This window comes from Lotus japonicus, chromosome 2 (genome assembly GCF_012489685.1).
Source record: "Lotus japonicus ecotype B-129 chromosome 2, LjGifu_v1.2".
NCBI classification, from domain to species: Eukaryota; Viridiplantae; Streptophyta; class Magnoliopsida; order Fabales; family Fabaceae; genus Lotus; species Lotus japonicus.
The window spans coordinates 92,075,260-92,097,245 of NC_080042.1; the positions used below are offsets into that span (position 1 = coordinate 92,075,260).

Sequence of the window (21,986 nt, forward strand, 5' to 3'; positions counted from 1 at the left end):
TGGTCTTTCAAGTTTAGAATTACAAATTAAATAACCACCCTTATATCCCCTTATATGGGCATAAAACAGCTCATGTCACTCAAGTGGAACCAAAATTATAAAGAAGGGTGCCATAAACAAGTCTTATAAACACCAAATATGATCGTCTTTCTTGTTTAAAATTACAAACCAAGTAACCCTCATATGGGCATAAGTCAGTTTCATTTGACATTGCACAACGATACTAGTACAAAAAGTGCACAATGTCGCATTAAATGTCTTCAAAGTGGGCAGTAAAGCATGAGGACATGAGCCAGCCAAAACACATCTACCATTCTCAAAACAATTACTCCACTCTCATTCTATTTATTCATCTCGTCATTGAGGTAGTACCAATACGCTTCACTTTTTTCCTCCATGGCCCGACGTTCTTCATTTGTGGATGCCTCTGATCAAATCAGTAGTTGTATGCATCCTAACGGAGTTCTCAGCCAGCTGTTACACGAAATACATATGACGTTATATAACCAAAGGTTGGTGGCCACACATTTAAAATAAATACTTGTTATTCATACTCACGTCCCCATATAGATGAGAGGTAAAGCCATCCTCTAGTTGTAGCCAATCCAACACCCATACAGCAGAATCATCACTACAACATGCAATTTGGATTAGTTGATGAGCATGTACGGATAAATGTATGAATTATTGTAATCATATATTGATGAATTTTATTACCTTTTCCCCTTGTTAGGAATACTCCTAACTTCTGTCATCTCCCAGCTGCTAGTCATATTTTTTGCAATATTGACCAAGTGTGTAGGATAACCTGATTCTTTAGTCACTAGTTGTGAGATTGCAGCAGTCTGAACACAACCAAAAATTGAAAAATAATGTTCAGATTCAGAGTTTTTTTTCCTTTCCTACAGTAGCAGTGTTCTTTCCCTTCCCTACATTTTGCATTTTCATTTCACTCCAAGGTGTACTTATGGCATCTACCTTTGGGGCCTTGACTGGTCTGAGTGATGAAGTTGGACTGTATTTTAATTTCTTAACAACTTCAGATGGTTTTCCTTACGAAACGCTGAAACAAGACTCTGCATCAAAGTTTACTAATTTTAGATATTAAAAAAATGTTCCAAATATTTATTAAAAAAAGAAAGATAAGAACCTGAGTAGGACTTGGCTTATTAGAGGTGTTGAATTTGCCTCCCCAGTGAACATCGGCTTTGTCTCCAGGTTCATGGCCCTTATTTTTTCTTTTCTCATCAGTTGTGTCATCATCATCAGAGAGATTGACCACTATGTTTTTAACAGCATCAAGCGTCTTAAGTATGTCCGTCGGGATAATGGTGTCTGGGGATACACTTTGACTGACTTTTGTTGCAGTTGCTGCATCTTTTGGATTTGTTAAATCACTGGTTGAATTTAATAATCCCCTTTGTCCAATAGTTTGTTGAATGTTGACTAATGTTGTCTGTATCTCGTCCACATGATGGTTTCGAGCCTTCCATGCATGCACATGACAAAGCCATTAAATGGGAGTTTAGGAAAGTGATGAAAAAATTGTTAGCCACAAGTTTCACCGTTAGTACTTAGTAGTACCTTGTTCTGAATAAGTGCTTCATTGACAATTGCAGCTAGTGCCTTAAATGCAATACCCAATTCCTTAATTTCATTCTCCATTTCCTTTTCATACAAAACCAACAAAACCATCAACTACAAAAAATGAATATGGTGGGATGGATATATAAAGTTCATTCATGGGTTAATAAAGTAGAGGCCAATAAAGTAAGGTTATGGTATATATATGTTATCACCTTTGTACTTATAGTCTTCTCCCCACTCTTGTTTCCCAAATCCGATCTGCAAAGCAATAGAATACTTGTGTTTATAACTACATGTGGATAGAAAGTTCATTTAATGCTATGCATGTAATGGATCCAAAGTAAAGGTAAAAAACTTTACCCAGTTGCTAAAGCATCATGTAGGTTGACTTCATCCATATCCATGGCACATATGTGTTGCTTGAAGGAATAAAGTGACGAAGACCAAACTTGGGTTCCTCAAGTTGGCTTAAATAGGACTAAATAACTAAATGTGTTGTTGCACCTGTGTTACTAACCGGTCAAGGACCTAATGAAAGACAATAATTATATATTCACGTTTTATTTTTGGGGTGCGGAGAGCCGGAGAGGTGAAGAACGAGAGAGAAAAGAAGAAAGTTGAGAGAAAATAAATATGTAATATATTATTTTATTGATAGAGAAAAAAAAATAATAGAAAATGAATGTGGAAAATTAGTACACAAGTGTGTATATATCATACCTCAATGAAAGATATTATTAAATAAATGGTTTGCATAAAGGAAAAGTTTCTGACAGCCCAAGTCTTAGACCATCTACAATGGTTTTCAACACTCAACACCACTTTTTCTCTTCTCAACACTCCACATCATTTTCTCTCTCCAATTCAACACTCATCCAACTTTTAACCACTCCAATGGTTTTTCATTCAACACCCTACCCCACCACTTTTTTATTTCATATTTTTCACTATTTTAGAAAGAAAATAATAATAGTGAAAACTTGGTTTATTTTTTCTGTGTTCAAATAAAACGAACCAAGTCTCTATTTATAGAGAGAGAAAAAATCATGAATTTTGGTTAAAAAAAATTTCATTAATTTTTTTATCAATGAAATAATTGAGTTCAAAAGATTAAGATGGTAAAAATCCTGACGCGACTAATGAAAACGTGCCACGTGTCCCGTCCGGCCCCACCTTCAACATGTTGAGTTTTCTCAACATCTCTCTCCTCTCTCTTCAAACTCAACACACCCCTCAACACCACTACACTACCCATTCAACACTAAACTACCATCTCAACACCACCATTGTAGGTGGTCTTAGACTCTTAGTCCTAACTACGGTTCCTCAAGTCTTTGTCCAATAGTCACTTCAAGTCAAAAAGATATTATTAAATAAATGCAACTCAAATCAATCTGACAGCCCTTGTGCAATGGGCACTCCACAGGCCAAATAAAATAGAATTTCAAGTACATCCATGAATGATGCAAGTGAAGCCACGTCTGTGTAGGGTGCATTCTAGGATTTCTTGCTACAAACACGTCACATTGATAGGTCTGTGGTCTGAGCCACCTTGCAGAAACATCATGTCTCATTAAACCTCAAATTTAGGCGGTAATTTTTGAAATGGATTGAATATGTTTACGCGCGCAAGCCCAGTGGGTTGAATAAACCATTGTGTATCGTTTCACTGTAAGTAGTGTCATGGACATAGGATACATTCTTTTAAACACACTCTCACTTTACTAATATTATTATTTGGTAAATTCTATGGTATCCTGATCTTTTTTTTGGTGTGGTACCCGGATTAGGTAATTTAATAGATTATTATCATATTATTCAAGATAAATACTACATTTTTAAATTTTACTTTACTTGTTAATTGACTATATCTGATGAAATTCATTTTTTAATGAAAAATGAACGTGTGGAGGAAACAAATGATAGTGTTGGAGATGCGCGTAAAATGATCATGGTTAATTGAAGAACAAAGTTCAGAAAACATAACTCGCATATCTCATGTCCCTAAGAATGGAACACTGCATTACCATGATATAACAAAATCAATTTTTTTGTCGACATATGAGTCTTTATTATTGAACTAACTCATTTTGGGTACCATACCTTGATATGACTTAAGGTACCACAGCAAGCACCTTATTATTTTGTTCAAATAATGATAATTATGTAAATGTTGACTTTTGTGTTGTGTTAATTTTGACTTGTGGTTGACTTGAGTATCATTATGATTTGAAAATAATAATGCACGAGCATAGTATTATTAGATGAATATATTTTAATAAATGAAAATAATTATAATTAGTATTAATTGACTAAAATCAGTGTTTTAATCTAAAAATAAATCAAAATATGTGCGGGAAAATTTTAATTTTGAGCGCCAAAAATTAAAATCAGGTTATTTCGTTGATGTTAATTTTTATGCACTGACAATATAACAAGTTTTACGCAATCATTCAATCACAACCTTCTATTTCCTATTTTAAATATTATTAAATTTAAAATTAATTATGAGCCAAAAAAATGAGATATGAATGAACCTGTGTAAACTTATTTACACTGTCAGTGCATGAAAATTAATCTCTATTTAATTATTAGTAGAATAAAATCAGTTATTTACTTGAATGATTAAATGTATATGCAAGTTTACACTTTACACATACATCCAATTAAACTTTAGATTGTATGAACACGTCAAGTTGGCCAATCTTTGTAACTTATCAACCTTGAAAGCTTTATCAGGTTGTTTCGACAAGTTGATCTTAACCGAAATATCTAATCTTAAAAACTTAAAAGCTTTATATGCCTAGTTATGTTGTTTTGACATGTCAATAGTCTTGCTTGAACTAGCTAATATTAGGAACTTAAGATCGAGATTAGCTAACGATGTGTTGGTTCAACATGGTCGACTTTCTGACAAGTCACTCATGACCTTTTTCATATAAATATAATCTAACATCAATTTCATTTTGACCATCCATCGTGACAATTTTGATCCTCCATGAGTTTCATCCTGGCTATCCATCGGGTTCATCCTAATCATCTATCATGATCATATTGACCACCCATCATGACATCCATCATTATGATCACAATCATCCATCATGTTCATCCTGATCATCCATATGGTTCATCTTGATCGAATATTCTTTACAGATGCTATAAGTGTGGCCTGTCCTACCAAGATGGTCATTAGAATAGATACTCTAGTTTAATCGGAACTATTAAAACAACTAACCTTAAGTTAAGAGTGTAACTAGAATAACTATCCCTAGCTAGGGACTATTGAATAACTAACCTTAGGTTATTAAAGTTAGTAGAACATATAATCATAGTTTAATCAGGACTATTAAATAACTAACCCTAGTTCAAGGTCCAAGTGTAAATGTTCTATAGTTTCCTCTTCATCATGGGGTTCTCTGAGGTGTGTCGTAACTCTCTAGGGTCCAAAACAAAGAGTTTAATCATCATGAAGTTAATGCTTAAAGTGGTCGAGAAGGATAAGATTCGTCTCCACCTTCTTTAGTTCATTTTTTCATCCCTCCTCCTTATTATGATTATCAACATAATTAAGAGTATTTATAATAACAACCAACAGTTAGTTAATCATTTATTTTAACTCAGATTAATCAATCAAAGTGAGATTTTATTAGTTTCAAAAACTGTGAATTAAAGTCTCAAAAGTATGTTTTTGATATTGAAAAATCCTTAGAAAAAGCTCATAAATAAAATCAGAAGAAAAAAGAACTCGGAAAAAAGAAAAATGGGCCAGTTTTTTTTTCATCTGCTGGCCCCTCCTTTTTTGGTGCCAAAAACACATATATGGGCCTTTTTGCATTAGCCCATTATGTTGGTTTTTTTTGTTTGGCTGATGGCCCTTCACTTTTCTATAAGGATTTGATTGTGTTTTTTTTGGCTATTTTTTTTTGCTGCTGACCCCTCCTTTTCTGGTGCCAAAAACGCATATATGGGCTTTTTTGCATTAGCCCATTCTGTTGGTATTTAGTTTGGCTGATGGCCATTTTTTCATACTTTGACTCTTTTTTTTTGCGCTAACTTTGGTTGACTAATCTTAAGTTAAGAGAAACACTCTAATAGATAACCCTGATTTAAGCTCTAGTTTAACTGAGACTATAGAATAACAAGCTCTAGTTTAACTGAGACTATAGAATAACAAACTCTAGTTTAACTGAGACTATAGTATAACTAAGCTTCAGTTAGGAGGGTCATTAGAATAACTAACCCTAGTCTAATCGAGATAATAGTACAACTAACATTCGTTTAAAAGGGTTAATGGAATAACTAACATTAAGTTAAGAGGTCATTAAAATGGATAATCCTAGTTTAGCGTAGACTTCAGAATAACTAACATTAGGTTAAAAGTGTCATTATCCATCAATTCACTCGTATTCATTTAAATATTAGAATTTATCTAATCATATCCACAAATTTGGAAAGATTTTCATGAAACGAATACCACCGTTGCATCTAGAATGGTCGAAAACCTTAGAATCGACTCCTCTTGTACCCAAAACGGATAAAAATGACCTAAAATTTCCAAAAAACACATTACTTAAGTTTTTTCAAAGGCCAATATCTGGTCCTATTTGAAAATCTTTCCAGATTTTCAAGAAACGAACCACACCATTGCATCCGGAACGGTCGAAAACCTTAGAATCGACTCCTCTTGGACCCAAAACGGATAAATGACCCAAAATTTCCAAAAAACACATTCTGCCACATGTCAGCACGAGAACAAACCACGTCAGTGTCTCTGACGTCATCAGGCGCGTGTGGCTCACAGCCGAGAGTGGCCGCCACTCTCCTTCTTCCTCTAGCGCGAGTGGGGCGCGTGGCCGAGAGTGGGCTCACTCTCCGGCCACCTCGCCGGCAAGTCCGGGAGAGTGTGGTTTCGTCCGGGCTCCGTTTGAGATGCCGGAACTTGTTCCGGACTCTTCGCAACCTTCTGAATCCATCTTTGACCTCAGATTTTCATTTCGGGAACTTTTAAAAATTGGTCATTTTCGAAAATAATGATTCTGTCCACCTCGAGTCACCATCAAAGCTCTAGTATGACTTGTTGGGACCGTGACTTGACGAGGAACATCAAGGAGACACAGATTTTGCATAAATTCTCACCAAACATTGAACAAACAACAACATAAAATTATTTTTCCTAGATAGTTACCACTTAAGGAACCCAGAAAGTGAGAATAATTTTATGCAGTTATTTTTCTATTCTTTCACTATGAGGGACTGAATATGAATCAAACAGAAATAAGGGACTGAATATAAATCAAACAAAAATCAGGGGCTAAAAGTGGGAAGCAGAATTTTATTTTTAAATAGGCCCCTGACGCATTTACATTAATGGCGCCGAAAAAATAATAATTTGACTTTCAGTACTTTTTTTTTGGGGCACCTGTGCCTCTCCAGAAAAATGGCATATGTAAGCTTTCCCCCAAATTTTACTACCAATTTTTCATACATTAATATATATTTAATAGAAAATATTTTAAAATTATGACAACTATTCTAGATTCTAGATTTAGTCACAATTAAAACTTTTCCTCCTATACTACATCTCTATTGTGTGGGAATCGAATCCAGACGCTCTTTTCACATACTCATCTTTTGTAACCAATTGAGGTATCTACCTGAGTATTCCTTTTCTATTTTTTAATTTCACTGTATTTTCTCACTCATGTTCATGTACATAAATAAATATAGGTGAGTCTTCTAACCTCCCTCAAAAAATCTAAAAAATAATCACTTACATTTATTTTCTAATCTATGACATATTTTCACTTGGCTTAAATATCTTTTTGGTCCCTCTAAAATAAAGTCTTTTGGTTTAGGTCCCTCTAAATATTTTTTTTGGTATACACTCCTAAATGTAAAATAATACTGAGACTTTAGCCCCTGTCATCACCTTACGTTGTTTAGAGGGACCTAAACCAAAGAACCATAATTATAGAGGGACCTATGACAATAAAAATTGAGTTTTAGATCCATCTTAAATCATGGTTCTTTGGTTTAGGTACCTCTAAAATGATGGTTCCTTGGTTTAGGTCTCTAATTAAAATATGTCACGTCAATGTCTGCTAGGTAAAAGTAACTGCAGAGGTTTATCCATCCATATTATTTTAAAAATAAGGGTGTATACCGGAAAAGGAAATTAGAGGAGCCTAAACCATCGTGGGAGTTCAGAGATGAGTGGCTTAGTTTAGGTCCTAGAGAGATATTAACGTGTTGCAAAATGTTAATAGATATATAAATGGTTTGTGAATTGTATTTAAGTTCTTTAGGAGCAACTTGTCGTGGGACAAAATTGAGTTCCATGATTTTGCCCGTTTTGTCCAACTAATAGTAAAAAGGCGACCAACACTCGTTTAACACTTCTATTGTTTAAGAACTCGTGAAAGCCTCACTAAATTGAAAGTAGAACCCATAACTCACATGAATTTTAACAAATGACCGAAAGAGAATTGGAAAAAGAAGGTTAAGGTGAGTGTTAGCATTTTCAGAAGTAGTATTTTAAAATTCAGCTCAATCATCGATTTAGTTCGGGTATTGAATCAATGAATCACTTATCGGACTAGTGGATAATTGATCGGACCATCAACTATATTAAAAAAATTAAAAACTAATAATATTAACTAACATTAATTAATAATTCCAGCTCCAAATTTAAAACCTACTTAAACAATCCTCAATAAAAGTTTAACTGTAACAAAATATCACAAACTAACATCATTAAACAATTATTAGTTGGAGTGGTTTTATAAAAATAATACTTGAGCTCCAAAACATTCTTGTAGGTTTTTTTTTTTGACGGTAACATACTGGTCGGGAGAGCTTGATGAGCTAAGTGAGAGTACAGTTGGTTACTAAAATGGCCGAAAGACATTTTGGACTACAATATTTTATACCAAACTTTTTGTGTTCAACCCAAAAAAAAAAAACCCACACCTTGCCTTTAGCTACGAGCAAATTTTATTTGTTTTTTTTAATTATCTCATTTGAATCATCATCTTAATAAAAATAAAAATTAAATTATAAACATATTAATACTAAATTTGTTCCAATGGTGTATCACTCATGGTGAACAAGAAGAAAACTGAATTTTCAATTCCAGCTCAACATGTTTATGATCCTAACGATCACTTTGATCTGCTGGTGAGTGCACATCTTAACATTGCAGTTAAGCAAGTCTGCGACAGCCCTACAATTTGATGCACGCAAAACCTCTTTGTGGCTCAGCTGCTAAATGTGAAAAAGGGCTTAGTACAAAACACATCGCCCTCTCCAAGGCAAGTTGACAATCCTGTCAACCAAGATCTGTCTGAATCACAAAGAGCACCGCCAACAATCATTCTATTCAAATTTGAGATTCAACTATCATCAACATATAACTCCACCGATGTATTCCTTGGGTTATTATTCATTATTGTTATAGTACCTATGGGTCGAGTCGAGTCCAACGCTGTCATTATTGGATGAAGATCATAGTCTGATGCAACACAAAATTAAGTTCCATGTGCATATTAAAACACACTTCTATGTTATGAATAGTAATCATTTTTGTGCAAGATTATCGCTATTATACAACAAATTAGTTGTCGAGGATAATCCATTAATGCTTTTTTATCCATTTACACAATAAAATAAATTTTTGTTATTCAACTATCGTTGCCAAAATCGAACTAGACCAGAATCGAACTAGACCAGTCAATCTGACCGAGAACTCGAACCATGGTCGAATGAGCCCTTTTCTATAATAAGATTTGATGAAAAATGGTAGAATCAGCCAAAAATCTGAACTATTCCAATTTGATTTTTTTAGACTATAATTCAGTGCAAGAAAGACCATCTTATCATGAAATTCCTTAAATTAAATGTTAGAAATCTATATATTGAAAGCTAAAAATAAATTCAGTTAGAAATCGAGATATCGCATGTAATAATTTTCATTATATCTAATTACATGTATATATATTTAAATATATATTATTCAATTACCACCAGTTTGAGTATGAACAATCTTTAACCAAATCAATCGGTTCAATGATCAGTTTGACCAATCTTTAACCGATCCATTATTGCTAATTAAAATTGAAAAAAAAATGTATATCACTTGATAGTGTAAAATTTGTTACGATGTCAAGCAACCAAATTATAAAGATTTCACATCAATTAACTTGATTAAATTCAAAACTGATATTTTCACATCTTTGAAATGGTTGACTGAATTTTTCTTTACACTCTTATCCAACTGTTACCACAACATTAAAAGTTTAATTGTGATAAACAAGGCGAGAAATCCTTCTACTGATGAAACAACGTAAGACTAATGGGCATTCATGGATCAATTGGAAGTCGCATGAGACAATCATCAGGCCTTTTAATGTCAAGCTACAAAAAGATAATCAGTGCCTTTGATGGTAAAAGAAAAAGGAAGTAACAACAAGAAATGAAAACTGAAAAGCACTCAATTTTATTCTGTTATTGCGCCAATATTGGTGTAATCAGTATCGGTATTCACCACAAATCACTAACCTAAATGAAAACTGAAATGTAAAAACATTTCTTTGGTTTCCCAAGGTATTCTCAAAGTTGACAGTCATGAGACTCATCCATCGAGACACTAAGGTCACATTAAACGGGTAGGCTCTGAAATGTAAAAACATTAAATCACAACGCCTACAGGTAGACAAAATACTAGTCACATCCTAAAATGCCCTTATTTCATACATTTTTTGGGGTGTAATAAAATAAGAGAATAACAACATAAAAAGAAGTGAAGGTACCAGGCAGAAAAATTGTGAAAAGTACCTCTTCTAATTCTATCTAAACGGATAAAATGCTGTACCTCAACAATATAAACCAGACAAAACCGCAAAGAGGCAACAATGGTATTGATGTGTATAATGATCCTTTATATCATATGGGTTCCCTGAGGTATCAGTAATTCTTCATAATCACCAACCCAAACCTGCTTCAAATTTTTTGAATTAGCCCAAGTATCAACCCGACACGAGAGGTTTATAATTATTTTTTTGGATTTAACTTCTCCAAAGTGAGGGACTCATTGGACTCGTTGATTGAAAAAACATCGGTTGTGGTTGGGATCACATACTTGTACATGTGTAACACATTATGTAGTTCAATCAATCTCAACCATTGAGTTCTCAATCAACGATTATGATAGCATACTTTACATTTTAAAGTAAGTCTCTCACTATAGAGGAGTCAAATCCTAGTTTTTTTACATGGTAACAGGGGCAACAGTAAATACCTTGTGTTGATTACCAGCATTAACGTACTCTACATACAACTGTTTACGTTCTCCTGGACATGGATCACAAAAGCCCATGATTCCTGATTTTTTTACACCTTCATGAAGCTGCGTCAATAAATAAGACATTCAATATTTAATAATAAAGTCTCATATCATATACAAAAACTTGTGAAGTCACAAGAAAGCCTCAACAATATAATGTTAATGTATGCCAAATACTGGCTTAAATGAGATCGCTGTACAAGGTTGGACACAAGTTGAACGAAAATGCCTAACCGTAACTGCATAAACTTTTACCGTGTATTCATGATAAATTATTCAGGATTTCTAATAACGAGTAAAGGTTCAATAATCAATACTCAACATTTTAATACATAAATTAGTTGCTTCTTTCAGCTTACATATAAATCTAACAGGACTACTAAATTCTGAATAAATTTTCTCACTTCAGAGACCTTATTTCAAGCAAGTTTTTGCTGCAACCCGGGCCTAGAAAGGGAGTTTACAGTGTTGAATACTGATCCAAGATACCAAAGTTATTTAACAGTGTGCTGGGAGACTTGGTGGGTTTCTACGTTAGAGGTAAAATTAATGAGCCTCTGTGGAAGGGGAGAAATGGTTCTAACTTCTAAGACATTTTAAATCTAAAACTGCACTAAGTAATCTCATTAAGCAACAAATACATAAATAGGGACATTACTTTACCGAGTTCTTGGACCCTGAATCTCTTTGATTTAAAACTCAAGGAAATTAAACAAATATCCATCCTATCTATAAATTCTATTACTGTTCAATCATTTTCTCAGAATTTCAACTTTGTCATATCATGCCTGTGCCTGATCAAAGGAGTTTGCTGTGATTTATCTCAATCCTATATTTACTGCACCATTTTTGTTCATGTGAATATGAAGGCAGAAAAAATTGTTAAAAATTAAAACTTTCATAATTAAAAAATTGTCCAGAATATTTGTGAATTGGTGAGAGCATGAATTGAAAAAAAATAAAGGAAACATACCTTAAGTTGGCCAGAATCATTAACTAGAAAATTCATAGGTGTTGTAACATCAATGATTTCTGAAGTTGACTCGAAACTCGTTTCACTTGAACGCAAATTGTCCAAAAAAATTTGATTCCCATATAACGCTCTCATAATAACCAGTCCACCTGTTTCTAATTGCTTGTTTCTTTTCCTATTAGCCACATTTTGTTGTAGTTTCTGAGATTTCTCTGCTGCCGCCCTTGCTTCTTGAACCTATATTATATAACCATAGGAAATTAAGGAGACAACGGCTTCGTTTCAAGTTCAAAATGCATAGAAACAAACTCATCCATAAGCATCATGATTCATTCCTCGAACTGATTCTATATCTGACTCTTTGACGATCACTACTGAGAACTATTAAGAAGGAATTTCAGGAAAAGGAATTATAATTCCCCAGGTAATTCAGACTGACAGCAGACATTTGGATATGAAATATATGGGAACTCAAGGTCCTTTGTGTGACATTTAAAATTACTAAAGATTCACAACTCTAAAAAAATGCATTAAACCCATGATTGGTAGCACCATAGAAGTCAAAATGCGATTAAAATCGCTTAATCGCATGACTATGCAATTAATGGTGTCCTGGGGGATTCAAATTGCACATGTAATCATTTTGTGGCTTAGTCATGGCTTAATTGCAAGTTTAATCACATATATATGATAAATATAGAGTATATTACTCTCCTTCTGCCCGAAGAGAAGCTTAAATTACACTCCCCCCTCTTATTTTGAAACATAGACTACCCTCCCTTGAGAGAAACTTAAATTACACTTCTCTCCCCCTCTTATTTTGAAACACAGACTACCCTCCTTTGAGAGAAACTTAAATTACACTTCTCTCCCCTCCTTATTTCAAAGCCTGCACTCCCCTCCCTTAAAAAATAATGTGTTACACTTAAATCTATTATAATACAAATAGGCATATTATGTGTATTTATTTCCTATCTTTATGATTCTATCATCATTTTTATATAGTTTTAATATCCTACTATCCATTATAAAATATTTTGAAGATTAAATGTATATTTTAGATGATGTTCAAACATGAGGGCATTAGTTACAACTTACAAGCTAGAACAATGATACAGAAAAATAGAAGCCAATGCCACTACTCCTTTAGAGTAATCACCCATACCTGAGTAGAAGTTTTCTCTTCCTTCTCTAAAGCCTTCTGCTTATTCCTTTTAAGGTAATATGGCTTAATTAAAAATTTCTGCAAACACAAAGATGAGATAAATATTAAATACCACCATACTGTTCAATAAACCAAACAACCATATCTGTCATAATAGCTAAAAAGTAGTTATCTTATGTCCTCCTATAGTGCTTCTGTGAGAAATATTTGGTAATAAGAAGTGGTCAGTGGTGATCAAGTGATCAACATCTTTGTAACTACCGCAACAGCTTACAAGAGTGAAAAGTTTTGAGAAGTATTTTCTTTATTTTCAATAAGTATTGTCCTGCCTAGTCACAAGCTCAGCAAATAAGTGGATCTTAAGACCAGGTTTGAATCAGAACATAATCATACTATCACCCTAAAGAAAACGCAGCTTCAAAGACCTTGCTTTTTCTACATTGCATTTTTATGTACGGCAAAACAAAAACTAGGCAACAATATAAAAGTAGCGGCAAAATAATTGATAACCTTGTGAACTAGAAAAGGGACTTATAGATGGAAAATAATTGGCACGTATTATAACTAGCTATATTTTTTGGTGATGCTGGTTGTGCACATTACTTTAGTCCCCTAGGGCCACCAAATGCACTATGTTTTCTATTATTTGTTTTAAAAACTAAACTCTGAAGAACCACGCTTTACAACCAACAAACTACTGTTAGATATATTGTTGACTTGTCCATTATGTTGAGAACAATTATTCAATATTTTCATTACAAAACTTGGTATATAGACCTCTCAGATATCACCCTACTTACAATGATAGTTCATTTGGAATCACACTCTCTTTGACAGGAGGCAAATACAGTATCCAGATGAGCATTAGTCAGAGGAAAGCAAATGCCCACATCAGAATATTTTTCCTTTTAGCTGGCATATTAATGATAAACTGGGTGTAGAATTAAACTGCTCAATAAGTTGCGAATCAATATAAAGATGATTTTGATTCACCTTCACAACAAAGTAAAGAGATGCTGGAACAACGAATGCTCCGGTAGCAAACACAGGGTTCAAATGCTTTGATAGCAAAATCTGCAATAATAGCCCATTTATAACAGGTTAGAAACAAAGTAAGTCAAACAAGAAATTTAAACTGCAGTATTATCCTATGTTGTCAATCCCAGTTCCCAGCTCGTGAAGCGGGATGGCTGGGATAGTGAATTTTTGTCTATATTTTGTATAATTTATACCATATTTATATAGACATACTAAATCAATGATAAATATTAATTGAAATTCATAATATATGCATACTTCCATAGTAGCAATATCAGTGTCAATGTTATCAGCAGTAGGCTTGAAGAGTCCAGGTCGAATAGGATGTCCAGAAGGTGGCACAGAGGCTGGTTCAGAGGGGGAAGCCACATTTCGAACAAAAAGAGAATGAATGAAGTGAACAAAACATGGAAGAGATAAAACCGAACAGAGGAGAGGAGATAAAAGAAAACAGAATAGAGAGAGGAGAACAGAGGAGAGAAAATAAGAAAACAGAGCAGAGGAAATAAAACATGACAGAGGAGAGGAGAACAGAGGAGAAGAGAGGGAATGAGTCGAGTGAGAGGGAATTGGTCAAGTGTGAGGCTTCTAGGGTTTTTTTCTCATATGGAAAACTGGAAAATACCCTTAAAATATAACCCCAACGCTTGAATTTTGAGGGCATTTTAGGAAAACAGGAGTTTCGTGAAAAAAAGGGGGAGAATCACGACGGCGCCGGGATTGCGCGGGATAGGCTGCAATCCCGGCTGCGACGACCACCTGGGCTGGGATGGGAAATTTTATCCCAGGGTACAGCTGGGATGGGATCCCAGGATCCCATGGGGATTGACAGCATACTATTATCTGAAGTTAATAAAATGGACAGAATAATCTAAATAATTTCTTAGTAAGTACATGATGTGTGAAGTTAATTACAATACCGAAGTTCACAAAGGCATTTCAAAAAAGTAGGAGCGGCAAGATTAAATCCAAGTAATCGAAAAAACGTACAAAAACAAACAACCAATGTCTAGTTAGTTTTTCATTTTAAAAAATCAGCTGTATCTAAACTCGAGAAAACTTCATCATAATATATCTCTTGTACTAAAGCCATAGGTATGTTAAGATAAGTTGGCATATCTTAGTAATCAAGACGAACATAGACTCTCAAACCATCGTACATAAAACATCAAAATAAAAGTCAAAGCCCAAAATGTCTTCTAGTGTCTATGAAGATAGACATGTAAAGAGTGAAGAGTGTCATCTTACAGGAAATATTAACTTCTGACCCCCGCGATAGAGTTCAAACTTCCAGGAAATACCCTGAAAAGATTAAAAAGTGTGTATGGCAGTTTATACAACAAATTATGAACAAGGAAAAAAAAAAACATCGTGCGACGTGCATTGAACTTCAGATTACTAGTAAGTTGCAAGAAAGCTTTAAGGTAGGAGGTTAAATCTTTAACCACTTTCTTCACTGTGGAAACTGAAAGCCAAGGAATCATTGATGTGACAAAAGAAATATAGAATATGGACACAAACAGTATATGGATGAATTAATTTGACGGGCAGGGAAATTAATGTTGTGGAGCATTTTAAATACCTTATCCCGAAATAACTAGTTTTGGACTAGATCCTCTCTTAAGCCAATTGGTTGTTCAATATTTGACTATTTGTCACTCTCATTCTTCTAAATTATAGAATTGAAATTTAGCACAATGTAGGTGAGCACGTACAAAATTCATGCTGCAAATCTAAAAAGCACTTGCATGAGGGGGCATGTTATAGAAGTTACAAAAATCTAAAACCCCTCTATGTCCCTTCACTTAAAAATTAACCATCTAAACTTTTTGGATAGTAATTACATGACAGTAGCAAGATTTCATCCTAAGCCCAAACCACCTTTTTAATCATAGAAACAAAACACAAATTATATGAATAATAATAACAAATAAAATCAGTTAACTGCATTACCTGAATTCCTATTACATACATCCAACGGACAGTGCTAAATTTGGATAACTTCCTCCCACCACCGACTTCAATCTCAAGGGAAGAACTGCAAGATTAAAGGGCTTAATGTCAAACAGCCAGCATACAAAACAATTCTAAACATTGACTGCCTATGAGTAACTAAAACATTTTTGACATAACTATGCTAATTATGCAAATCAGCACAAGTAGTCATAAAAAATATACATTTCAATTAAAATTAGCATTTAAAGAAACTCTACTCACTATTTAGCACTTAAAAAGTATTTTGAAATCGGATCAAGGGAAACTTTACCACCTTTTAATTTAATTCTAATTAAGAAGATAAATTTTTACTTCTGTGAGTATACTTATGAGATGCCATTATTTATACCTTTGCAGTTTGCACAAAAAAATAGAACCCCTGCAAAGTTGATGAAAGAAGGGATGTATAGAATAAAACTGGCTGAGCAACCGCCTATGTTATTCGGTGCTAAGGGGAAATGAAACAAGCGTCAATTCAGGACTAATTGCCAATTCAAATTTGACCAAGCAAGAAAGCTACAATTTAGCCTAAATAGTATAACTAAACCTTCTCCTACAAGGTGGTATTGGCTAGATGGATCAATCAACGCAAATGAAATCTATCAAAAACCAAAAGCAAACATATTTTGATCACAGTCCTTTTAATGATTTCTCCAAAAACATTGTTCAGTCTACCTCTACCCTGTTTAAATTTTAGTAGCATCAATAAGTTTATAAACCTCCAAAATGTAACATTACTAAGTTATATAATACTATTACTACATACCAAATTATTTGTGTTAGTTACACACTACGGAAAGCAAGCATCAGAACTCAATTTTCATTTGACAGTGGCATAACACAAGTCCACAACCAAGCCTTGTATTACTCCCATCTGAGACATGACCAATATTATCTCTCTTCCAATCAGTTAAAATTTATACTCAACAAAAGAAAGGCCATGACATGGAATAAGTTTGTACACACATCCCAAATAAACTGAAAAAACGTGTGTTACTTTCAAATGATACAAGAAAGCTGTTCCGTTAGTTTGATGTAATGACCATTTGGAGTAGCTTTTCTAGAGCTTATTTGGGTTTATCTCACGATTTAAACACTTAAGTAGGTGCTTGATTAAACTTAAAATAATGGCTTATAACCTATCTATAGGAAATATTGGCATATTTCAATAAGTTCCACATATTAGCTTATAAAAATAAGTTTATTCGGAGTTAGCTTATGACATAAGCTCTCACATGATAAGCATTTATTGAAAATCAGATATTTCATTAACACTTCACTTCATTAACACAGAAAAGAAACAAACAATGGAAATAGTCAGACAAAGTGGGACTGAGTCAAGATTTGAACCTAAAGTTGTATATGTTATGTTATGCTAGGTTATCAAGTACACACATAAGATTTGACTACCAAAACCTTTACCAACAATATTATATGACATTGTGAGCATTTAAAAACAAAAATGTAAGCACGGGATACTTTTTTCTTTACCAAAAAAAAAATAAGCTGGAAAAAGATATCCCAACTAAATTTACATTCAATCTTCATACCTCCCAACTCTTCCCCCGATGCAGCCAAGAGATTTAGAAGAAAATCGATGACTATAATGAGCTGATGTCTCAAAAGAACCTGTGCCAAACTAAAGAAGTTGAGAGAGAGTTAATATTGTATAGGAAATTATTAAAAAGTACTAAAAAATTGATCAACCTCTAAGACCCTATTCAAAGTGTGGAAGCATGGGGTGTGGATCCTCTCCATTGGAAAAAAACTTGAGAGTGTGAAGTTGCTCCATCTAACCATTGATTTAGTTTTCTCTCACTTCTTTAATTTTTAAATACACAAAATCAATGGTTATAATTCCCCTCTCCCCCTTTCTGGGGTTTAGAATGATAGTTTATACTGGAAAACCGTCAATAGTGAAGGTAATGACATTTTCAGCCCAAATGACTTGGTTATGCATCTGTCAAACATAGAAGTACCTTCACTTCACCAGAGGCTGACCCTCTCTCATCTTTCTTTTGCCACCCTACAGCTACAGATGATTGTGGTCCCAAAGTAAGCTGTATCTGTAACACAAATGAGAAGGGAAAGCTCAAGGTTAAAAAATATTCAAAAACTGATTCATATTTCTCAAGCAAATAAAAAGACCAATTCAACAGTTTTCTGTTTTATAACGGTAAGCACTTATATGCACCAAGTATTAGGTCAATTGTAGCCATATCCTGATACAATACAACATTTTAAGGGATTTAGGTTTCTGAATGTACCAAATATACAAAGTTTGTTGATATTCATCTATTACAAGTTCAATATATGTCCTTTTCAGTTGGAACTAGGAAACGATGGACAGGTCATTCCAGTGCTCCTTGAATTTCGCAAAATCAAGTGGATGATTACTTGTTATAAAACATAGATCTTGCTGACTATCTTAAAATCAACAAATTTCACAGTTAATAAAAAGTGATTGTTTTCTACTACATCCCAAAATTGTATCCATGTGCACTAGTTATGATCATGAGAAAGAAAAGTTCAAAGTAGCATACATGTCCACTTGCTGTATCTGACAGTTGGCGGGTCCATAGATTCGAAAGATTCAATGAACCATCTTTCAAAGACATGGCTATGCCCATTGTTGCAGTTGAGTGTAATGATATATTACTGGAATATGACGCACGAGAAACATATAAAGCACCGCTAAAACTGACAGAAGAGCACTGTTCAAATTTATTTGCAAAAAGCAAATTACCCACCGAGATGTTTGCACCCCAACTAGTGCACGTAAACCAGCTGAACCTACAAATTCTATTGACGAAACTTCTGACAGTTGATGCCTAAATACAGCAGTAGCAGCCCCTCCACCGTCACGCCCATCAACTGCTAAATTGCCACTTAATGTAACAGCATTACGCTTGGATAACTGAGACTGAATTTCACTTGTCATAGCCATTCTGATGTTCAGAAACATAATTAAAGACATGAATAGTCAGATAAAATCATGAAAGTAACTAGCTACTGAACACAAAATTGAAACGAGCAGCTGATATTTTACTGTGAGGTAGGTGTTGCTCTGAAAAATTAAGAACATAAAGCATGATATCTTCCAGCACATTAACATTCGAGAGACTCAATATTCAATTATTAAAGAATTCCCATAAAATGATACGCTGATTTTTTTCTTTTTTTCCGTCTACGACTGCGACTCCTAATTAATTCAAGTCAAGCTGGTTGACCTACATAAGCTCGCTTCACCGCCTTAATTCGGCTGCTCTAAAGTGAAGGAGTCACTTTCGAGAGTAAAGTAAGTCATGAAAACTATTGATTGAGAAATCAACGATTGAGATTGTAATCATATACTTGCACGTGTATAACAGACAATGGTGTTCTTTGAAAACCATTGATTTCTCAATGAACGGTAGTTACGACTAATTTAACCACGTAAAATGACTCTTAAAGAGCTAAATCCGCGGCGCCTAATCCGACATTTTTCATTCACAAAACTAAACCCAATGTGTACTATTTAAGCAAAACAAAATTAAAAAAGACAATAGATATTTAATGTCTAATTGCGGAGTTAATCGTCAACGTTATTAACCAATTAGCCATAATCAGAGTGATAAAATAAAAAGGATAAAACCTATGATGAACTGAGAAATACCCTTTGAAGAGGCTATCACCCCGTAGAAATTCAGGCAAAGACATGTTTGCCAGAATTGTACCCGATGATTGGAAATGAGCCGCCATCTTTTCCCGCTCCTTCATCTTCTTCAACCTCTCGAGCTCTGCCTTGATCTCTTGGGCTTTATCGAGTGTCGGACCGAGTTCCAAACCAGAGGTTAACCCTTCCATGCCATAGATATCATAAATTTGCCTCTTATTTGGATCCGAGAGAATCTCATACGCTTCACAGACGCGTTGAAAGTTCACAGTAGCAATATCCTTCATCTGATACCACAAAACAAATGAAGAAATTGAAAACAATGAGGAGGAAATTGGAAATAGCAGATAGAGTGAGAGAGAGAGAGAGGGGGATGCATACGTGAGGAGCTTGGTACTTGTCAGGGTGATAAGCCTGTGCCCATTGACGATAGGCTTTGCGAATTTCTTCATCGGAAGCTTCCGGCGACAAGTTGAGGAGTGCGTAGAGTTCACGGGTGTCCGGCGCTTCGGTCTCTTCGTCCATTGCTGTGGTTCCTGGTTGAGAATTGAGAAATTGGAACGGTTGTTAGTTAGGGTTTTGAAGAAGGAGAATGATGAAGAATGGAAAAAGGGTTTAAGGGTTGGGGTTTTTCTTTTTTGCTTACGTCAGCGATGCGGCAGAATGGGAGTCCTTCACAAGTCACCACAGGCAGCAAAAGTGACCGGAAAAGAAATGAGAGAAAATGGATGAAAGTGAGTGAACAGAAAAAGAAAAGGGCTACGATCCCTACTTTAGGTTTAGGGCTTAGGCCCTTGGGATGTTCAGCCCAAATCAAATTCATAGAACCTCTCAAGCGTTTCGACCAAAAAATAAATAAAACGTTTTATCAAAAAATAATAATAATAATAATAAAACTTCAACATTCTCGGTCATCACCACGGGCTAAGGCATGATTCTGAGATTATATGTTTCCAGATTGCCCACCATGCAGCACACCCCTCGCTTAAATAGTGAGATTCGAACACATAACCTTTTGAGATTTACCGTTCTTACATACTGAATTTGTATCTATTAGGGCCATTCAAACTTTTTATGCTACTTAAGTAATAATAGTATATCTAAAACATAAAGATAAATGCTAGCTATCAATTAAATTTTAATATCATTCCCCGTAGAATAGCTCAAGTGGCCGGTAGAAGCTGGAGGACATATGAGTTGGGTAAGGGGAGGTTCAGATATCGAATCCTGGTGGAAGCAAATTATCTTTCCGATGTACCAAATTTTTTTAATACCATTAGAGATATTATAATTATTGTTTCTACTACGTAAAATTACAAGGAACAAAATGACAATACTAAACAAGGAACCGAGAATCCCGCAAAAGTAGAGGTTCTAGCTCCACCGAAAGCATCTCCAAGCTTCGTACACCAGCTAGAGAAGAAGAAGCACTTGCTCGCGCCAAGGCATCAGACGAAACATTAGTATATCTGCTAATACTGTCAAGCACAACCTGCCAAACACGATTAAGCCAAGCTCTAATGTTGTTCAAAGGCTTAATAGCTCTTTTGGTCCCTCACTTATCACAATTTTTCACTTTTGTTCAAAGGCTTAATAGCTCAGACTTTCCTTTTGCCTTTCCAGAGCCTTTGTATTTGCTCTGCCTGTGCTTCCAGATGCGGTTGAGTCTCTTGGAGATCAGAGTCAGCTCATCTTTATCAGAATCTTCTGATGCTTCTTCAGATTCCTCTTCTTCAGCTTGAAGAGCTTTTGACTTCTCAGCCTTAGCCTTTTCAGATTTAGATTTCAAGGCTATGGACTTTTTCCTCAGATCTTGCATCTCTGAGCGCTTCAGCTCATGGCATTTCAAAATGCTGATGAGTTCTTCTAAACTCATATTCTCAACATCTCTCGTGAGCTCTATTGAAGTCACTAAAGGCATCCAACTTTCAGGAAGACACCTGATGACCCTTATGACATGATCTTTTGTTGTGTAGCTCTTGTTGAGAGGTCGTATGCCAGCTACAAGCAACTGAAATCTGGAGAACATTTCTTCAATGGACTCATTTGGCTCCATGATGAAGGATTCATACTTTTGGATCAAAGACAATGCCTTTGATTCTTTGACTTTCTTGTTTCCTTCATGAGACATCTTCAGAGATTCGAAAATGCCTTTTGCAAACTCACGATCTGTAATCTTCTGGTACTCTTCATAGGAAATAGCACTTAGAAGAATTGTTCTTGCTTTGTGATG

At 34.7% G+C, this 21,986-nt stretch overlaps 2 protein-coding genes across 3 annotated transcripts; both read right to left on the bottom strand.

Moving 5' to 3' along the window:
* Positions 1–55: 55 nt before the first annotated feature.
* Positions 56–2,064, bottom strand: LOC130741055 (uncharacterized). Of its 2 annotated transcripts, XM_057593831.1 has the most exons (8): positions 1,948–2,064; positions 1,800–1,845; positions 1,585–1,668; positions 1,151–1,486; positions 979–1,076; positions 718–845; positions 559–631; positions 56–474 (listed from the first exon to the last, which is right to left on the bottom strand). In XM_057593831.1, exons 1-5 carry the CDS (start codon positions 1,989–1,991, stop codon positions 1,023–1,025), a joined length of 564 nt encoding a protein of 187 aa, XP_057449814.1. In that variant the 5' UTR covers positions 1,992–2,064; the 3' UTR covers positions 56–474; positions 559–631; positions 718–845; positions 979–1,022. The 2 variants fall into 2 exon arrangements, with proteins under 2 accessions (XP_057449814.1, XP_057449813.1); XM_057593830.1 differs by having other exon boundaries at positions 718–1,076.
* A 7,994-nt stretch (positions 2,065–10,058) lies between these two features.
* On the bottom strand, positions 10,059–20,523 carry LOC130741056 (chaperone protein dnaJ 13). The gene is made up of 14 exons (XM_057593832.1): positions 20,400–20,523; positions 20,135–20,289; positions 19,754–20,040; positions 18,849–19,046; positions 18,642–18,756; positions 18,078–18,164; positions 17,649–17,737; positions 16,057–16,141; positions 15,352–15,405; positions 14,059–14,139; positions 13,066–13,143; positions 11,901–12,137; positions 10,883–10,990; positions 10,059–10,579 (listed from the first exon to the last, which is right to left on the bottom strand). Exons 2-14 carry the CDS (start codon positions 20,276–20,278, stop codon positions 10,523–10,525), a joined length of 1,620 nt encoding a protein of 539 aa, XP_057449815.1. The 5' UTR covers positions 20,279–20,289; positions 20,400–20,523; the 3' UTR covers positions 10,059–10,522.
* Between the last annotated feature and the right edge of the window lie 1,463 nt (positions 20,524–21,986).

What these genes read in the sequence shown, in the direction of transcription:
- LOC130741056 (XM_057593832.1), bottom strand. Translation starts at nt 20,278, where the DNA reads ATGGACGAAGAGACCGAAGCGCCGGACACCCGTGAACTCTACGCACTC. An exon ending in GGTGATAGCCTCTTCAAAGG is followed by an intron (nt 19,047 to 19,753) that starts GTATTTCTCAGT and finishes TCTGAACATCAG; the next exon opens with AATGGCTATGACAAGTGAAA. An exon ending in GTTGGGGTGCAAACATCTCG is followed by an intron (nt 18,757 to 18,848) that starts GTGGGTAATTTG and finishes GTCATATTCCAG; the next exon opens with TAATATATCATTACACTCAA.
- LOC130741055 (XM_057593831.1), bottom strand. Translation starts at nt 1,991, where the DNA reads ATGGATATGGATGAAGTCAACCTACATGATGCTTTAGCAACTGG. An exon ending in CATGATGCTTTAGCAACTGG is followed by an intron (nt 1,846 to 1,947) that starts GTAAAGTTTTTT and finishes ATTGCTTTGCAG; the next exon opens with ATCGGATTTGGGAAACAAGA. An exon ending in AGAAGACTATAAGTACAAAG is followed by an intron (nt 1,669 to 1,799) that starts GTGATAACATAT and finishes TTGTATGAAAAG; the next exon opens with GAAATGGAGAATGAAATTAA.